General features: G+C 43.8%; 1 protein-coding gene across 17 annotated transcripts in view; it reads right to left on the bottom strand.

Annotated features, from left to right (window-relative positions):
* The window catches only part of EYA1 (EYA transcriptional coactivator and phosphatase 1), a 218,611-nt gene that overhangs the window by 38,323 nt on the left and 159,271 nt on the right, over positions 1-21,017 (bottom strand). For all 17 annotated transcript variants that reach the window (XM_069220343.1, XM_069220342.1, XM_069220330.1 and 14 more), the window contains 4 exons: positions 19,775-19,833; positions 19,490-19,650; positions 10,838-10,952; positions 10,112-10,233 (listed from right to left, as the gene is read on the bottom strand). In XM_069220343.1, coding sequence (XP_069076444.1) covers positions 10,112-10,233; positions 10,838-10,952; positions 19,490-19,650; positions 19,775-19,833 — 457 coding nt within the window. The remainder of the gene's footprint in view (positions 1-10,111; positions 10,234-10,837; positions 10,953-19,489; positions 19,651-19,774; positions 19,834-21,017) is intronic.

Here is a 21,017-nt window from a genome sequence, read left to right on the forward strand (position 1 = left end):
AAAGAACTAAGACATTATTAGAAAGTCCTGTGGGACTGAAGGAGCAAAGTGCCCATCCCTACAGACCTGAGTGTTCAGGCAGTCGTGTTTGGTAAAGGTGTGCAGAGATACCCACGTTGCTGCCTGACAGATGTCAAGGACTGAAACTTTGCGTGGTAACGCAGTCTTGCAACTTTTGCTCTGGTAGAATGAGCATGCAAACCCTCAGGAGGTTGCTTCTTAGCCAGTGCGTAGCACATTTTAATGCAGAGTATGCCCCATCTGGAGATGGCTCTCTTCTACACAACCTGACCTTTCTTCACACCCACATAATCAACAAAGAGTAGGTCATCTACCCGAAACTCTTCTGTATGATCCAGGTAGAATGCCAATGCTCTTTTTGGGTTTAGGCGGAAGAGTCTTTCCTCTTCCTTTCAAGGATACGGGGGTACATAAAAAGTAGACAAGGTGATGGATTGGCCTACATGGAAGGGCGTAACCACTTTTGGTAGAAAGGAAGCCCAAGTGCAGAGCATCACTTTGTCAGGATAGATGGAAAGGTAAGGTGGCTTAGATGAGAATGCCTACACCTCACTCATCCTGCGAGCAAATGTGATGGCCACAAGGAGGGCTGTCTTCAGAGTAAGAAGCCAGAGACAACCATTGTGGAGAAGCTCGAAAGGAGTGCACATCAGAAATATTAAAACTAAATTCAAGTCCTATTAGGGCATAATGAATGCCGATGGAGGAAACATGTGAGTAAGGCCTTTAAGGAACCTATTTACAATTGGAGACTTTTAACAAGGAAGGTTGATCAGGCAACCACCAAAAAGCAGTAATGGCAGACGGATAACCTTTGAGCGTGCCCATAGCAGACCCCTGCTGGGCCAGAGAAAGAATACACAAAAAAACCTCAGAAAGAGAGGCAAAAAGGGGGTCAACAGGCTTGTCTGTGGACGATGCCACAAATTTCTTCTGATGACAGGAGTATACCATTTTGGTGGAGGGACGCCTGGCTGTCAAGATTACATTACAGACCTTGGGCGGAAAGTCAAAAGCTGTCAACTGCCGCCACTCAGTCTCCACTTAAGAAGCCGGATACTGGACAGGTTTGAGTGCAGAACCCTCCCCTGCTGCTGCAACAGAAGATCCTCTCGAAGGGGCAGGGGCAGGGTCTGTTTGGAGGATCGATGCCCCCCTCCCACCCAGGAAGGATTTTCATGAAACTCAAAATGTCAAATGTAGGATAACCACATTAGGGTCTGTCACGTATGGTGCACATATGGTAAACCATGCAAACCTTACTAGAAAATCAATAATTTGTTAACTTTCCTCGTAACTTTGCCCCAACCCTGTTTGATCTGCATGAAAAAACAGCCAGCAAAATTTAATGCAGGTTCATTAGAGAACAACAAAGATATTAGCATATGAATGTGTGTGTTGTTGTACCCCTCTTTTAACTTTGTTGACATTGATAGATCTGCATAAAATCTGCATAGAATCTGACACACCAAACATACTAAATATCTGTAAACTTATATGGGGATTTGTTAGATTATGCTACAGTTACTACCACATTAACATTTTGATCCAATTTAACTTCTTCCCTTGGCAAATCTACACAAATATAAAAGTACCAAGGTTAAACTAAACATGTTAAGCATCGGTCAAATGTTCTGCTAATTTGTCAGTTCTAAAGCCATAGGTAATTTTAAAAAATCAACTTTCAAGATATCTATTTTTGATTTACAGTTCAGCTCAATTTAGGAACACTTTTCTAAGGCTAATTGCTCAAACACTACCCCAAACCAACCAAAGGCAATTCTGTGAGAAGCTTTCTAATTTAATCCTAAATTTAGTGTAATTTCATTCAACCTTATTTTTTTTTCCTGTACCAGAAAACAAACAATCCTATGGTATTTAAAACAGGAGATGTCACTTTTTGACCCATACCTTTATTTTACCCTTTCCCCCACTTTAACAGATATTCATAAAACGTGCCATGTGAAAGCCAAATTGAATGAACATTTTCATTGATTTATATATTACCTACTGGCAGTCACCAGCAAGTAGTTATGTTGAGGACCTAGTTTATATAGAAAAAGTGTTTTTTTACTTGCCTATATCTTTAGTGACAGTTGACAAAGCTTCATAAAATTATCCCCAAACACTGTCTGGAAAGTTTCAGGGTGATCCACTAAACAGGGGCCGAGAAAAAGGGAGGATCAAAAAAGTTGTTTCCCATGTTAATTCCCATAGGGATTTTGAACAGGAATGGTGCCCGAAGTACTGGACAGAATTACACCAAGTTTGGCAGAAAGGTAGCTCCTGGTCCGGAAAGCACCTTTTTTGTTATTTGGTGTAAATCCCTTTAGTACTTTAAATGCAAACCTCAGGTGGGCCAGGTCCTGGGGCACTGAAATTTTGAATGTGGGGGTGTGTCCCCCCGCAGCCCAGTGGACAGCCACCTCCCCGGAGCTAATGCTTTTTAAAATGTTGGGGGTCACCCAGCCCCCCAAAACCCCACAGACTTCCACCTCCCCGGAGCTAATGCTGTTTTAATAGGGGAGATGCCCATCCCCCCTTTGCCCCGGGGACCGCCATCTCACTGGGGCTAATGTTTTTTTAAATGCTGGGGGGCTGCTTGGCCACCCCACAGACCCAGGAACCCCACCTCCTTGGGGAGCAATTAGAAATAAAATGAAGGGGGGTGCCGACCCCACTCTGAAGCTCAGGGACCACCACCTCCCCAGGACTCAATTTAGATAATGAAGGGGGTCTGTTATAGATCCCCAGCCCCATGGACCACCACCTACCCGGGGCTATTTAAGTTGGAGGGGGGCCATGTGGCCCCCCTCGTGAAGCCAGTAATAGCCCTGGGGACCACCACACCCCAGGGCCGGCTCCTGCTATGTTCTGGAATGCCCATTCCAGGGACATAGCTGTTTGCTCTGACTTGATGGAAGCTGGCAGCTCCCGCTAAGCCAGAACAAACACTCCAGTTCCAGCAAGTGAGAGCTGTCAAACTGCTCTCATTTTCTGGTAGTGGAGGTTTCCTCTGTTTCCCTGCCTACATACATGCAGGCAGGGAAACAGAGGAAACAATTGTTCTCACAGAGAGGGAGCTACATGTGCAGCAGCTCCCTCTATGTGACAGCAATGCTGGGGATGATGTTCCCGGGGCCTAATGTGGCTCCCCTTCGTACAAAAAGAAATAAAATGTTTACGCAGGGCCCTGGGGGATGGGGTCTATGGGGCCCAGATAGGCCTGGAGGAGGGGGGCCACGTTCCCCCATCCCTGAAAAAAGAAAATGTTAGAAGGCCAGGCCTCGGGGGATGAGGTCCCCGGGGCTGAGATAGACCAGGGTGTGGGGCCATGCGGCCTCTTCCCCCCAAAAAATAAATATGTTAATGCTGGGCCCTGGGGGATGGGTCCCCAGGGCCTAAGTCAGCCATGCGGCCCCCATTTCCTAAAAATATATTTTAGAAGGTTTGGACCCGGAGGATGGGGTCCCAGGGGCCAAGTGGGCCAAGGTATCTGGGTCGCCTGGCCCCCTTCCTTCATTTATTGAAGGCCAGGGCCCAGGGGCCATGCACATCTCGACCCAACTCCCACTGGACAGGGTCAAAGGTCATGCGCAGTGTCGTGTTGGGTGGTTAGGGGCCCTGCGGCCAATCTTATTGCGCACAGCCAACTTTCATGCACACTGTAAGGATAGGTGGGTATAGGGGTGGCCGCAGGGCCTGGCCTGTGGTTTGATTAATGTATAGTAATGAAAATTACTTTACGTTGAAAAAACATAGACATTCACTGGACAAAACAAAGGTTACAGGAAAGTTCTAGTGAAGAAATAGAATTTTTTTTAAACATAGAAATTCAATCAAAAAACAAAGGTTACAGGGATGTTATAGTTAGGCTCCCATTTTAAACGTAAAAACCCATAGAAATTCACATGTTATAATTAGAGTTATCTCAAGTAACTATAACTTGTGCCTTAAGGTAACTAAAACTCACGCCCTCGCCAAAATTGACAAAAAAACTGTGCATGGCAGGGGCGCTAGTTTTATATATATATATATATATATATATATATATATATATATATATTTGAGATACAGATTCACAATTTTGCATTCTTACCTTCTGTTTGCTGACTTCGTTTTTGCTGGCTTTGGGACTTTGGGCAGTTTATCACTGCTCACCAGTGCTAAAGTGCATGTGGTATTTCACTAAAACATGATACTGTTGTCTTATCCACAACTGGCAAATCTAATTTACTTATAAGTCCCTAGTAAAGTGCACTACATGTGCCCAGGTCCTGTAAATCTAATGCTACTAGTGGGCCTGCAGCACTGATTGTACCACCCATGCTAGAAACCATTTAAACATAGCTCAGACCTGTCATTGTAAATCCTGTGTGTACAGTTTTAAACTGTCATGTTAACCTGGCAAGTTAACCCACTTGCTAGGCCTAAAACAGCCTTTTTAATACACATAAGTCACCCCGAAGGTAAGCCCTGGACAGCCCCAAGGGCAGGGTGCAGTGTATTTAGAAAGTTGAACATGCACTTTTAAGTTAAGACAACTGTTAAATGTGTGTTTCACTACTGCAAGGTATATTTCTCCCATATATAACACTGGGATTACCAATTATTTTTTATAAGTGCCATTTCCAATTGGAAAGAGATGGGACACTCCCAAGTTTGCTGTCTCTGGAATAACAATGTAAAATCACAACTTATGATGAAGTCAGTTTTTAAATTGTAATTCTGAAGATGGTATTTTTCAAAAGTTGGCATTTTCTTACCTTAAATCATCTAGTGCCTTCTGCCTGTCTCTGAATACACATCTGGGTGGGTGACAGATGGGCTCTTGCCCACTCACTCCAGACAGCCACACACATAAGGAACTTAGGTGTGACTCAGTGGCCATCTGCATGTTGATGGCCCATCCTGGGCAAGAGGGAAGGGAGGAGCTGACACTGACACCTGAATGGGCTGTGTCTTGAGCCCTCACAAAGGGCTGCATAACCCCCTGTAGTGTGTCTAGAGACAGGGAGGAAGTGCAGGGACTGTGTGCCCTTCAAATGCCTCTCTTTGAAGTGTCCCCCACTTCAAAAACTCCCCTGGGAATAAAAGCTGGAGTTCTAACCCTACCAAATCAATGCCTTTCTGGACCCTAGGACATTCTGCCAAGAAAAAGGACTGCTGGGCTGCTGAAGTGACAGCTACTCTGTTGGACTTTTATGGGCTCCTGCTCTGCTGTGCCTGCCCTGCAGCTTGTTGCCCTCTTGCCTGGGAGTGATAAGGGCTAGACCTGCATCTCTTCATCCCCAGAAACAAAGTGACTCAAAGGGCTTGCTAGCTTGCCTCATTTTCTGACTTCTCGGAAACACCAAAGACTTCACTTCATCTGGGCAACAGCACCTGGACTTTGGTTGCTGTAGGTCTTGCCCTGCCAAGTGGTGCCAATCCAGTCAATGCAAGTGGGTATAAAGTGCTGCAACTGTAAAACTCATGCTTCACTGTCGCTACACCACCAATTTATGCTTCTAAGCACTATATTAGCAGATATTCTTTAAAAATTCATATCTCGACTTCTACTTATTGGATTTGTGTTGTTTTTGGTCTTACTTTGTCCATTAAATTAAGCTCTAGTTTTGTAACCTGGTGTGGTTTTGTTTTATTGTGGTATTTTCACTGTTTTAAGTGTTGTACGCATACTTTACACATTGCCTCCTAAGTTAAGCCTGCTTGTCTGTGCCAAGCTACCGAAGGATGAGCACAGGTTAATTTATGGTATGTTAACTGATTTACCCTTATTAGGATTGTGATTCCATACTTGGACAGGGTGCACACCTCTCCCAACTAGAGGCTCAGTTTCTAACAGATAGATAGATAGATAGATAGATAGATAGATAGATAGATAGATAGATAGAGAGAGAGAGATAGACATGACATACAATGCTGGAGAAAATAAATGTGGCTTAATTACAATAACCAATTATTTGACAAAGGGAATCCAATTCTGGAAATGGTTAAATGGTCAATTCTGTGTGATTTTACATCATTGCAAGAAGGATTTAGGCCCTCATTATGACTTCAGCGGTCTTGGTGCTGGCGGTATGCTTGGCCCCCTTTTATGACTTTTTCGCTGGCCCAGCACATGGGCAGTGCAGGGGCTCCCAGGGGCACCCCGAGTCCCCCTTACCGCCAGCCTTTCCATGGCGGTGTTTACCGCCATGGAAAGGCTAGCGGTTGGGGACTCATAATCCCCAGGGCAGCGCTGACCTGGGGATTATAACCACCCAGCTGAATCCTCTCGGTATACTGGAGGGACCAGCGGTATGACCGTGGCGAATGAGTCATGGTCATAATACGATGCCGGAACAGGACAACAGCGAAAGTGCGTCCTTCATCCTCCTGGACCTCTCAACCACATTCGACACCATCTGCCACATTACCCTACACACACACCTCAGCAATGCACGAATCTGCGACAGAGCCCTGGACTGGATCACCTCCTTTCTCACCAGCAGAACTCAGGGAGTCCGCCTCCCTCCATTCCACTCTGAAGCCACCAAAATCATCAGCGGCATACCCCAAGGTTCGTCCCTCAGCCCCACCCTCTTCAACATCTACATGGCTCCGCTCGCTAACATCATCTGATCTCACATCCTCAACATCATCTCATATGCCGCTGACACCCAGCTGATCCTCTCCCTCACCAAGGACACAGCCAAGACCAACCTCCACGAAAGAATGAAGGCCATTGCCAAATGGATGAAGAACAGCTGCCTCAAACTCAATTCCGACAAGACTGAGGTCCTCATCTTTGGCTCCACCCCCTCTGCATGGGATGACCCATGGTGGCCTACCACACTCAGATCCGCTCCGACTCCCACAGCCACGCACGCAACCTAGGATTCATCCTGGACTCCTCACTATCCTTGACCCGGCAAGTCAATGCCATCTCCTCCTCCTGCTTCAACACCCTCTGCATGCTCCGAAAGATCTGCAAATGGATCCCATGGAAAAAAGAGGAACAATCGCCCAAGCCCTCGTAAGAAGCAAACGGGACTACGGCAATGCCCTCTACGCAGGAACCACGGGCAAACTCCAGAAAAGTCTGCAATGCATCCAGAACACCTCCGCACACCTCATCCCGGACACCCCCCACCACTGCCACTTCACAGGCCACCTGAGAGACCTGCACTGGCTCCCCGTCAACAGGAGAACCACCTTCAAACTCCTCACCCACATTCACAAGGCACTGCACAGCACCAGACCAGAACACCTCAACAGACGGCTCTCCTTCTACACCCTGACCCGACAGCTCCACTCCGCTGACCTCGCACTCGCAAACGTCCCACGTATCCACAGAACTACAACCGACAGCATATCATCATCGCATCTCGCCTCTTCCCACCCACCTGCATCAGACCAAGGACCTCCTTACCTTCAGGAGACTTCTCAAGACTTGGCTGTTCGAGCAGTAGTATCACCCCCCCACCTACCCCTTCAGTGCCTTGAGACCCTCACGGGTGAGTAGTGCGCTCCTCTAAACCTAGATTGATTGATTGATTGATTGTGACAGGTTTCGTTAAATTGTATAGCAAGGAAAGGAAAACTAAGTGGCACTTTCTTTGGTAGTATTATTTTGAATCATTTCAGCTACAAATATGTTTGTTGAAAGCTGGATATTATGCAACAAATTATGTAGCAAGTGTGATAGATCCATACTTATACAGCTAATGCCATAGCACAGAATCCCATAATTCCATTTGCCCTGACTATTGTTGATTGTTTTATCAAAACTCTATTTACAAAAGATAAATATTCTAGTTCCAGTCATGTCCATTGTTAGCTGCACCTTCATGAAAGCAACTTCAACCATCTCTTCCTTCTACAGACAGAATATGTTTTTAACAACACAAGGAGAGTTTTGTTTTCTCTATTACCTTGGTCCACACCACTGGAATAGACTGCCTTTTTACATTTGAACTTGCTTGGACTTTGCCTGTTTCAAAACGCTTCTTAAGATCTGGCTCTTCTTAATCTCTGTCTCCTCTCTTCTACTTATTTTGCACTCTAGCTTTGAGACACCCCTTTGGGGTGATTTGTTGTGTAATACTAAGTGTTTCTAATATATAACATGAACGTATACCTTCCTAATTACACCATTAACTTATTTTTACCTGCAGGCCACCAAGCAGTATTTCACTCACTGTTATACTTGGCATCCTTGATGTGTTATTACCCCAAACATATAGCCTTCACTTCATGATTTTTCCTGAACTCATTTTTATTAGAATGAGGACTCTGTGCACTTTACCCCTCCTATCCTGTGTGAAAGTGCGTGTGCTCTCCCCTTTAAACATGGTATAATTATCCTTCACTTAATTGGCACATATAATTTACTTGTAAGCCCTTAGTACATGGTACTAGAAACACCCAAGGCCAGTAAATTAAATGCTACTAGTGTGCTGCAGCACTTATTGTGCCATCAACTAAAGTAGCCTGTAACAACATGACTCAGGTCTGCCACTACAGAAGTGCAGTTCTAAACTTCTATTCCAATGTGGCAAAATAGAGCTTTTTGTTATGCCTAAATTTTCATTTTTTCAAACTTGTAAGCAACCCCTAAGGTAGGCCGCTAAGGCATTTAAAAAGTAAGACATGCGTGTTTCAGTTTTATAGGTCCTGGCAGTGAAAAACTCCTTCGTCATTTTCTACTGTTGTAAAAGCCTATCTTTCTCATCTTTCTCATAGACACTGGATTGCCTTATTACACATACTAAGTGCTAACTTCATATTAACAGATAGAGATATGCTGTTTACACTTAAATGATTTGCAATTTACAAGCCTCTTTAGTGTCAAAGTCAGCTTATAAGTTACAATTTTGAAAGTGCCACTGAAAACTTGGCATTTTCTTGTTCAAATCAACAGTGTCTTTCTGCAAGTGTCCCTTGTTATCTGTCAAAGCCTCTGCTGTTGGGGTTTGTGTATTGCTTCCAGACAGTGAGACAAATGCAACCTAGTTGTGAATGGAGAGGGTCTTCCTGGCAGAATGGCCGAGGAGGAGCTGCCCCACCCCGTCCTGATTACATTGCCAAGGGTCCTACCTGCAGCATACAGAAAGGAATCTCACGCCAGGCCTGCCCTGTCTTTTGTCACCTTAGACAGCTTGAAAGCAGTACCAAGGGAAGAGGAGGGGCAGAACAGAACCAGTTTGGGGGTAAGTCAGTGAACTTCCCCATACAAATGTTGGTACCAATAAAAAAATAGGACCTTTGGAACCACTCGTCATAACACTCGTGGATCAGTAGAAGATTCAGAAGAAGGACTGGCCTGCTGCCAGAAGGGCTGCCTTGCTGTCTGAAGAAATAGGATTGGACCTACTTGCCTTGATTCTAAACTACCCAGAGCTAACATCCTGTGTGAGCTCCTGGAACACACCAAGATTCTGGAGGTCTCCTTGCAACTGCCCAGCTGATCAGCACTGGGAAGAATCCCCCCGGGCCCCAAACTAGAACTAGCAAATGACCTAATGTTTCACTAATACTTTATACAAACAATTTTTATCAGTTCGCTTGTGGGTGCCATTAAGGGACAAGAATTAGTCGTAGAAACAAAAGAGAGAAGCAACTCTTGAGACATCTAATCCCTGATTGGTGCTATTTAAAAATGATCTTTATCACACTGTTAGGGATCCAATCATTTCCACTGTTGTTCCTGGTTGTTTTTTCATAATGCAGAGCTTTATAGTTTTTATTACATATCTAATCGTGGCTTGCCCCATTCGCACATTAGCAATTTGATAACAGCCAATCAATGATGTGCAAAGGAGAAATAAAATCCTTTGAGGACAATTTTTATATATTATACTTACCTGCCGATATTTTGATCCTTGATATCTTGGTCACGAAATTAATATAACTTAATATTTAATACATGATATTCTGTAACTACACAGTAAATGGGTGCATTGACAAATAGGCAGTTGACGTTTGAGAATTCATGTGAACAAATAATTAGTTCTGTGCAGCTGAGCACTGAAACATGAAAATAAGTAGTGTGTCATTTCTTCACAGCAGAAACATTTAATTACAAGTGGCAATGGCTACTCACCTATTTTTGTTGCACTATAAATATTTTCAATTGGAAAAACAATCCCTAATCCATACAGCAAAACTTTTGCCAAGGCCGGGATAAGCTGTGTTGTTGTGACTAGTATATTCACACAGTTTGCCCTGTTAATAAACAAATTGATAGTTAAATATGCATACGGTATAGTCGTTTTGCTTGAAAAGTAAAATCAGTGGGCCATATGCAACATGCAAGTCTTAACACACAATTGTGCATTGAGCAAATGCACACTAACATCCCAGTTCATAAGGAGACTTAGCAATTGTGCATAAAAATGTCTCTAACTGTAGTTTTCAGCATATGTGAAATTTTAAATTGGAAAATTAGTGTTATTTCCACCGTTTCACCACATGGTGATTGGTAAAGTGCTTTGGCACAAGATCACAGCACTACTTATAGCATTCAACGTTCTGTATTCTGCCACACTGCAAAGCCCATGCCTTTAGACATACCAATAAACAATAAAAGCGAGCATTGGACAACTCCCCAATAATGGTGGAATGGCAGCACTTGTCTGCGCAGCCTACATATGAAAAATCACACTAATCCCGATGTCAATCTGAATGTGGAATGTTTATCTGGAAGCTATATGTGTGCACTAAGTTCAATTTAGTTGTGCAAAACATGTATGAATTAGACCAATTAAGTTCGTACAATGCTTGCTTTTTCTCTTATTTTACAAAAGTACGCATAAACTTGTTTATTTACCTAGAATGAATCAGTGTTAGTGCTTTAAGTGCTAACGTTAACCACGAATCTGTAAGAGCCTCTATTTCTGCTCTTAGCTGCAACCATGCTTCTCTTTTTGCAGGACCAAGCAGACCTGTGGAGAATTTAAAAAAAGGCATAGTTACTGATGCATTGCTTAGGTTAGGGTTAGTTTAACACAGTCAGGCGAGCATACATGTACCAAACTTTGAAATTAGGATTAAAATGTGTTTTTATTGAAAATTAATTCAGATATGATATTATTAGGGCCCAGTGTTAATAATACTAATTGTGCATACCACCTTTTTATCTGTATAACAAATCTGATTGTGAAAAGACCCTTTCTCTAAAATAAAGGTTGCATTAGGAGGACAATCAAAGGTGCCTGGGAATTGATTAAAGAAATATGGTAAATGTTTGACATTTTGTTGTAACCATTAAAGATAGTAAATACAAAAATATAGTCCTGCAATATTGATTGGAGCTACCATGTTGAGAAATAATATGTTTAATTGACGATTTCTAAATTAGATTTTATCAAACAGCTCACAAATATAGCACAATACAAGACACACATTCATTTGAGAATGACTGAATCTCATACAATGTTGATAAACATTTTTTGGAGAACATAAACTCTTCATTTGCAACAAGCATAAACTCTTAATTTGCAACATTGCAAATATACACCAGGTTTCTTGCCTCGTCATTATATGTATAAAATTATTACTACTAAAGCATTTACCCAAATATTGAGTAGAATTGGTGCACTTGCCCAGCATGATTGGCAAAGGAAGAAGCATTTGCTGTCATAACTTCAGTGGCTGTCCTTAGGGTGAAGGGGCCTTTCCCCTCCCCACTGTTTGACCCCTATAAAGAGTGTATGTCGGGCTGAGCAAAGGCCACCATGACAGACATTCTTTATTTTCAGCTCAGGCAGTCAGGACTTAGACATTTGCTAAATGTTCAGGTGCCTGGCTTTCTGAGCTGTACTTTGTCCGGCTGAAGATGTCACAGCCCTGCGAGCATGACATCTTCAGCCTGGCAAAGTGTCTCAAGACACTCCCCTCTCGTGATGAGGGGAAGCATTACTGATACCCTCAGACCTTGGAGCTCCAGTTTTAAACTCTGAAGTGCCCAGGGCCAAGTTTCTATCACTGGCAACTCGTCACGTAGTGAGGTGGGGGCAGCAATCTCACAGACCCCATCCCCCACTGTGGTGAGGTAGGGACTGATGTCTCCCTTCACAGAATGACCAAATGTCAGCCAATAAGAGGCGGCAGCAGTCACAAGCCTCCTAGAACATCCGAGGCTTTCCTCCCCAAGACACTGCAGAAGGTAAGCTGCATGTGTTATATATTTTAATGTTTTTTTGCATGCGTGTATGTATGAATGTACGTGAATTTGTGAGTGTGTGCTGTGAATGTGTGTGTGTGTGCTTGTGGATGTATGAATGTATTTGTATTTGTGAGTGTGTGCTGTGAATGGGTGCATGAGTGTGTTTTCAGATGGAGGCTGTATTTATGCGTGATTGGCAATGCATGGGGTGAAAGTGAGTTTACATGTAGATGAGTGAGTGTGTGTGTGTGCGTGTGTGTGTGAGATTCTGCTTGAATTATTGACAGCCAGAGATGACCACTGGAAAACTTAAAGCTGTGGCTTAAGTATGATATAGCCTAAAGGCATACCATGATAGCCAAGAGGTGGCACATTGCTACATTGCCTCTGAGGTGCGTGGTATATTGAAAGAGTCTCATACTGTGGATGAGAGCCAGCCATTTTGACTGATTCTTTGAAAAAAAAAAACTGAAATCTACTTCTGTAGCGTCACTCCTGCACTGCACTTTAAGTCAATGTCAAACATTTTGACTTCACAGAAAATTCTAAGAGTAGTCCCAGGAATCAGTGACCTTCCAAACATTTCAGAAGTAGCTCTGGAAAAAAAAGTACAATGTAGAAGGCAGCCTATGGTGTAAGCTTTTTCACATGTGTAAATGTAATATATGTGCATGTGTAATTATGGGTTGTATGATACAACCACGCATGCCTGAACCACGCATGCCTAAACAACGTGGTTTACATAATGACTGCATCTTTACCATGCATGCTTTACCATGCATGCCTTTACAACAACTTTCTTTGTAAAAGTATGATTGGTAAAGGAGTATGCATGGTAAATTGCACACCGCATCCCCCCCTCTGTGCCTAACACCTGATACTCCAGTCCTGCAATCCACCTCGCCCAACTCTTAAAACCACCCCTTTCCCCTGCCCTGAATCCTAAAACTCAGCCTCAGTCTTTAAAACTACCCCTTCCCCTCCCCTTGCCCTAAGGCCTAAAACTCTGCTTCCTGTCAAATACTCCCCTGAGCCCTAAAACTCCAATCCCTGAAAACCTCCTCTTACCCCCCCACCCTGAGCCCTAAAACTGACCCTGCCATTAAAACTACCCTGACTCCCCACACTAAGCCCAAAAACCGACCCCGCCCTGCCCCTAAAACTACCCATTCCCCTCCCTCACCCAAGACCTAAAACCATGGCCACAGCTAAAAACTACCCCGACTCCAGCCCTCCCACCCTCAGTCCTAAAACTGACCCCCACCCCTTAAAACTGCCCCTTCACCCACCACGCCCAGAGCCCTAAAACCCAGCCCCACCTCTTAAAACTACCCTGAACCCCCTGCCCTGAGCCCCAACACACTGCTTCCCTGCCAAGAAAACAACCCCAGCCTCCCTGCCCTGAGTCCTAAAACTGACCCCACCTATAAAAACTACTCCCCAAAAAACCCGGACACAGCCCCACTCACCTCTCCCAATCCTTCCTGTTCTTGAGCCGACCATTCGCACAACTAGACCGCTCTCTGCCTTAACCATGCATATGTGTGGTTAAGGCATATGCATGGTTAAAGCAGACTCCAGGAGGAGTCGTGGTTCAGGCAAGCATTGTTCTGTTTGCGGGGAAATAGCAAACGTTGCTCAGCCCGCGTTGTAAAGGTTGTTTACCATAAATATGCAGCTCACTTACACTTGCACTAATTAACACTATTTTCTGTATCTCTGTGGGACAAATATTTGTACTCCATAGAGAATTTTGCACTTCCACTATGTTGGGGGGTGCTCCCTTCCCCATCCTACCCTACATAGAGGTTTACCTGTAATTCTGACAGGAATACATCTCCAATCATATTGAGATTAAGAATGTGCCTTCCAAAGGTTTGTGAATTCTCTCATACTAGCCCATTTATGGGTCTGCCTAGCTACGTAGGCAGGCATCTCCACCATGACCCTCGCCCAAACCCACTACATCAAATTACACTCTAACCAGTGCTTGAAATGGAAAAATAGAAGTGCAGGTACTCTGTATCAGAGTACCTGCTTGTTTCTGAGAAGTGCTGGTACTCTCCAATTAAAAGTATTATGTTTATCTTGGGAAGTGTAGGTACTCTCCCTCTGAAAATAAAAAAAAGTGCCTGTACTCAGCACCGGACAGTACGGGCCCATTTAAAGCACTGACTATAACATTGTCCAATTTGTGTGAGTACATTCCTATCATAGATCAGACAGGACAACGAGCAGAGGAGGGGGGCTGGCCATTCTTTGTAGATCGGATCTCACCTGGACCTGGACGGTTAAGAGCACTACTTCAGATGTATGTGAAACGATGGGTTTTAAACTTCTCTACGGCAATTCCGTTATTTCCGAAGGCCTCTTAATTTACCGTCCCCCGGGTCCCCTCCCTAAGTTCCTTTTGGAATGTACTGATTTGCTGGAACCTCTTGTTATGGCCTCGAAAGCAATCATATTAGGAGATTTTAACATTCATTTTGATGACAGGAGTAACCCGTTGGTCACCGAATTTCTCAATCTCATGGCTTCTTTAGATTGGGTTCTAAAGGATGGTCCGGCTACCTATATAGCTGGTCATACCCTCGACTGGATTTTTACTCGTCCAGAGGAAGATTTAAAGCTCACTACTGCCCCACTAAATTGGACAGACCTTGCACTTTTGACCTTTAAGTTTACTGAGAAACAATCTCTTTCTATACACATACCTCCAAGTAGACCACTAAGACAATGGAAAACCATCAAGGCCAAAACCCTGGAAACAGCATTAAAACTCAGCTGGATGGATCCTAAATTGTCTGTCTTACCGCCACTGGCTGGCTTTAACCAGGGAATCACTCTGGCAATTGACTCACTAGCCCCTCTGAAGGCTTATGCACCACGCATAGGCAAAAAAACCCAGCCAACCTTGGTTTTCCCAGGACCTTAAAATACTCCAGAGAAAATACAGACAGCAGGAGGCCGCTGGAGACTCAACTCTGGAGCCAGCGAGAAATTTCATTTAAAATTAGCTTTAAATAATTATAAGGAGGCTTGTTTCAGAGCTAAAGCAGACTACTTCACGCTAAAAATTAGAAAAGCTACTAACTCTCCTAGAGAATTATTTAGAGTGATTAATGCTCTGACCACCCCCCCCCCCTGTAAGACAAAGCTGGAGAACTCTCAAGATCTCTGCAATAAAATAGCAAAGTTCTTTGAAAGTAAAATTTAAAATATTTACTCCAGCTTTATTTCAGACAAGTCTCAGGGGCACCCCCCTCTCACCGACATGTCGGCATTGCTTGCTTCCACCTTACCTAGCGCTACGCTCAATAATGGTAGCTTACTTCCTAAATTTAATGCACCATCCCAAAACATAATTTGCAAATTGCTTCAGGAATGTAAATCTGGTTCTCCGCTAGATCCCTACCCTCCGACTATCCTGCAAGTGGTTCCGGAGTTGGTGGCAACTGCACTGGTCCCCATATTTCAGGAGGTCCTCACTTCCAGTATTTACCCTTCTGCCTGGAAAGAAACTATCATTATTCCCCTAAAGAAGAAGGAAACGGGGAAACACAATGATTTGACTAATCTTCCCCTCATAGCCTTGCTCCCTTTTCTGGCCAAAATGTTTGAAAACTACATTAACAGAGAATTGGTCAGCTTTTTGTCGGACTCAGAGGGGCTCGATCTCTCTCAACATGGATTACGTAAATTTCATAGTACGGAATCTGCCCTCAACTCCTCTTCAGACACTATTCGTAGGCTGGTTGATGAGGGTCAGGGGGTCTTTTTGGTCCTGTTGGAGCTATCTGCAGCATTTGACACCATTGCTCCCCACATTTTGCTCGAACGCCTACATCAGGTAGGCATCAGGGATCAAGCCCTGAAGCTTATTGAATCCTTTCTCACTAACAGGTGGTCCACGGTAAGCTGTGGAGATTTTATATCCCCTGCTTACCTTTTGCCCTGTGGGGTCCCTCAGGGCTCGTCGCTTAGCCCCACTTTATTTAACATCTATGTGGCTCCCCGGGCAGCACTAATACGCTCGTTTGGCTTCATCCCTACCTCATACGCGGATGATACGCAACTTATCATCTCAATAAACAAAGACGCAGAGGTAGTTGCTGCCCGTTTCAACGCTTGTAAGTTGGCAGTTAGCAACTGGATGAAGACTAATTGGCTAAAACTAAATTGGGATAAGACCGAGGTTCTTTGCTTTGGGATAAGTAGGGCACAATGGTCCCCCAACTGGTGGCTTAAAGAGTGTGGCACTCTGCCTCTCAGACCTGGTTCCACGTCTAGGAATCTAGGATTTCTCTTTGATGATCATTTATCTTTTCAAGCTCAGGTTAACCAGACCACAAAATCCTGTTTGTGGATTTTGAGGAAATTGAAGAAAGTTTTTCCTTATCTTTTAAAAGAATGGAGAATTACGGCCACTCTGGCCCTTGTTCTGTCCAGATTGGATTATGGCAATTCTCTCTTACTCAATTTGTATAAAGGATCTCTAAAAAAACTTCAGCTGATGCAGAACACGGCGGCCAGACTAATATTGAATTTGCCACAATCAGCCTCTGCTACGGAGAGCCTTAGGAATCTGCATTGGCTTCCGATAGCCCAGAGGATCTCTTTTAAGGCACTCTGTATTGTACATAAGGCCACCCACGGGATCGGTTCCAAGTACTTGACGACCAATTTACAGTGGCACCAACCGGCACGCCTGCTGCGCTCTGCCAGCACCTTTCAAATTTTTGTCCCCCGTACCAAGAAAGTGAAGTGGGGGGACAAAGCTTTTACTGTCGCCGCGGCTAGGATCCGGAACTCTCTTCCGCTCAAACTCAGGAAAGAGCACAATTATCTTGTCTTCAGGAAACGGATTAAGACCTGGCTCTTTCTTCAATAGCCGGATCTCTTCTCTTTCTCTATAGATAGTACATTGCCTCACCTTAGTTAGCGCTTCGATGCCCTCGGGCCGGAGTGCGCTCTATAAATACTCCATACATACATACATACATTCATTTGCAAGTATGCATTTACACTATGTAAATACCACAAACAGTATACAGTTGGGCATATATGGACCCATGAGTTCTGTTTAATTGTGCAAAAATGCCTCTATCAATTGGGATTATTGGGGAGTAGGTCAGATAGAAAGAAATAGTCAACTGTAAGCATTGTTGTAAGGTTAGAGAGTTGACTCAGCACTAACACGACTTGGACATCAAGGCATAAATAAAGCAATAGATAGGAAAGCTGATTATTTTGGGTGGGGATAGACACATTTTGAAAGCACTATAGAATAAATGGTGGTCATCAAATTTTAGAGGCACTTAGTGATAAAGACACTAAGATGAGCCTTGTTAAAATGGAGAAGTTCAATCCTCAGTTGAATCTTGGAAAGGTAGCAGCACAACATTTCTTGTAGAACCATTGGTATTATTTATAGGGAGCACAGTGTACAATATAAGCTCATTGGGCTTGAAAGAGATTAGGCTGGTCACTGGTAGTGGAGCACCAAGAATGAGTACACCGGTATAATTAAGGTGTGATAGAACAAGACCTGCTGTGGAGGTGGAACCCCAATGTGAGAATCCTAGATAAGGAAGTGTTCATATGAGGAGTCTTAGGATAAAGATGTGGGGTTCAAAACTTAATTTATCAACAGTTCCATTAGCTATTTAGTATACAAAACATAATATCTCGCTATGGGGCCAGACAGAAAAAACAGAACAGTGCCTCAATTGTACCACCATGGAAAATGAGTTATGATACAAGATGGAAGGCCATTCTCCCAGGGAGGTGTGGCTCATGGGAGGCAAAGATATGTACTTTAAAGTGGCACCCTCCCACAGACTGCAACGAAGGAGGATAGTGCAAGTTGAAATTGGGGTTTGGATTATTGTATTGTAAATCCCAATCCATATATGCTATGTTGGCTGACAATATAGAAAGTTGGTATCTGTACCCCATACTGAGCCATGAAATGGTGAGTAAAGCTATGGGTAGCATGCAGCTAATCTCGTTAATGTTCTTCTGTATTAGGGCCTGGTAAGTGCCTTAAGAGAATATTAACTGGCTGATTATCTGCATAGGTCATATGTATCTATAGGCATACATTTGACATGTTCAGCCATTGAAATATTGATATTTTCTGAGCTCCATGATGAGGTTAAAGTCCCATGTCTTATCTCAGATAAAGTCTGCTTTTTACCATAGTAAAAAAATACAGTGGATAAAACAGAATTAAGAACTTGAGTGACAGACTTAGGGCCTCCTTATGAGTTTGTGGGTCCCACCGTGGACCAACAAACTTGTGGGGAGGACACCACTGCCACAGCGGTGATGCCCCCCTCGAGCATATTACAATGCTTCTGCGGGCTGACCGGTGGGAACATTGTAGTATGCGGTCCCTGTTGGGCCGCCCAGCGGGAACAGTGCTAAAGTATTGGTCTTGGCTCCTTTAAGGGAGCCGAGGCCAGTATTGTAGCACTTCAGCACCCTCGGAATGTGCACTGTCTGCATAGCAGTCAGTGCGCTTTCTGATGATGCAGCAGGGGGGCTCCCAGTGCATGGGCACCCTGGTTGCCCCGGCACTGGCTTTCCACCTGCCTTTCTATGGCTGGGTAACCGCCATGGAAAGGCTGGCAGAAAGCTGAGTTTGACGCCACCCTGGGTGAGTACAACACAGACAGCCGACAGCCCCTGGGGAACAATGTTTCTGGCAGGGACGGCGGTCCCCTGGTGGGTCTGCCTGCCATGGTTGTAATGTGGCAGCTCCACTGCCTGAATTGCGGCAGTCCGTCCGTCACCGCGAATGTACCATTCCTCAGACCGCCACAGTCATAAATGAGGCCCTTTGTCTGATGAACCTCAGTTACATCAGCCTAATTAGGAGTTAGAAGATGCGGACTCATGTAGCAGAGCTGATGCTTCTGTATTAAACCCTTTAAGAACTGCCTATTGTGCATCCCAACATCAATGACAGGAGGTGCAAGTTTCCAAGACGGGAGGAAACAGAAGGAAGCTCCTGGAATGTCCTTTTCTGCTACAGGAGAAAACATCACCAAAAGAAAGCAGCTAATATCATGCCTGTCAGTTGATAAATTTACATTGCCCACTCTGCTCCTCTAATTGCGAGAGGCAAGTATTTGTGAAGTACTAGAGCACTTACAAATATTGTTTCATATTTTTTTTTAAATCTGCAAAACCATTCACATCAAACCTAGCAGTTTTTATTTAAATACTTTTCACCCTTGTGATAACCTTTGACTTAATGACCACATACTACAATATACATTTCACAAAAAAATTGCACTAATTACTTGCCTCCAACATTGTTTTTGTAGGTGTTATACATTTCTTTTACTCGTCTGTACCGGAAAGCGAGTTTTCTCATCCAGTCCACACCTCCCCTAACACCGGTTGCCAAACACAGGTTTGCACTTGTCGCTGCTGCAGGAAAGCCATCAGTCCCAAAGTTGTATGTGCTGGTTTCATTAGACAAAAGGAAAAAAAGTAAGTTGCTATAAACAATTATTTTTAAAAAATTGCGATTGAATTAAGACAAATGTTACTTCTGAATGAAACTAATATTTGGGTTTGTTTGCTTACCTCAAATCCTGACCATTGTCATCTGACGAAACATCATCAATATGAACCTGGTCACATTCCTACAGGAGAGACAAAGGGATTCCGTGATACTTTTGAAATTCAGCTTTTAAGCAAACATGCATATAATCGCCTTTCAGTGGGAACCTTTAGATTATGCAAAGCTGTCAATTTGGCCAGAGCTAGCCCTGGTTTCAAGCCGATAGTACTATGCGTGTTCGAAGCTGCAGTTCTGGCATGCTTAGTGCTGTTCCTTGGAAAACCGCACTAACAGTAAGGCACCCTCTTGACAGGGCATGAGTTGACAGCCATGTTTATGACCCTAGGAGGCAGCCTCGCCATCTCCAGTCTCACTACCCCCTGCTTCTAATCTTGCGGTGTAAAAGAAATGTGTCTTGTCACAATAGACCTCTGTGATATGAGATTTCCCTGAGAGCACACTTAAGTGTTTGAAACGGAAAGTGATTGAAAACAATTAGCATATGTGTTCCATAAAGGCTTCTCCAGCCTTTCCAGGTACTTCAAAATATCGCCCGTCTGGGCTGCGCCCGTCAGCGCGCCACATAACCGAATCCAGACATTTTGGGAAATGTAACATGCGACAAAAATTAAACCCGATGCAACCGCCAATGAAATTATGACCTCTGATTGCTGTCGAGCCACACACCAACACAGCCGGAGGGCAGTGTTCCCGGGGAGCGCAGCGAAGAAATCTGTTCCTCGTTTGCCTCTCATTGAAGACTTGTATTTATTTTGTCTTCCTTCGAGAAAGCAGCATGCGCAGACTTTGCAAATGCCAAACAAAAATAGGCAAACCAAACATTGGTGGCCCTATGCGAAGGCGTTTTTTTTACAGCTTTGCTACTACACGTTCAGAAAATAAATAGTATGTTGTTGTGCGTTGCCATATTGACCACTAAAAATGCACTCCAGTTAGCATATTTTTGTTGGGAATGTGGAATAAAAACACACTTTTTTCATTTCATTTGCTTCTATTTTGTAAAAGAATTTTCAAACACCATTGTGCTCGGCGCTCACAGGGATAACATTTCAATACTAGATGACAAAGAACATCACGTGCATACTCAGGAAGCCTATTCATACACTCACATTTATCTATAGGGAACCGTTTACCACGTCACAATGAAAGAAAATGTAAGATTTTTCGTGTCATAAAGAATGTTGAAAATTGTAGAACACTCTCATGAGCTAGAAACAAAATATTTGGGGTAAAATCAGGAGATTA

This window comes from Pleurodeles waltl, chromosome 2_2 (assembly GCF_031143425.1).
Source record: "Pleurodeles waltl isolate 20211129_DDA chromosome 2_2, aPleWal1.hap1.20221129, whole genome shotgun sequence".
Taxonomy (NCBI): domain Eukaryota; kingdom Metazoa; phylum Chordata; class Amphibia; order Caudata; family Salamandridae; genus Pleurodeles; species Pleurodeles waltl.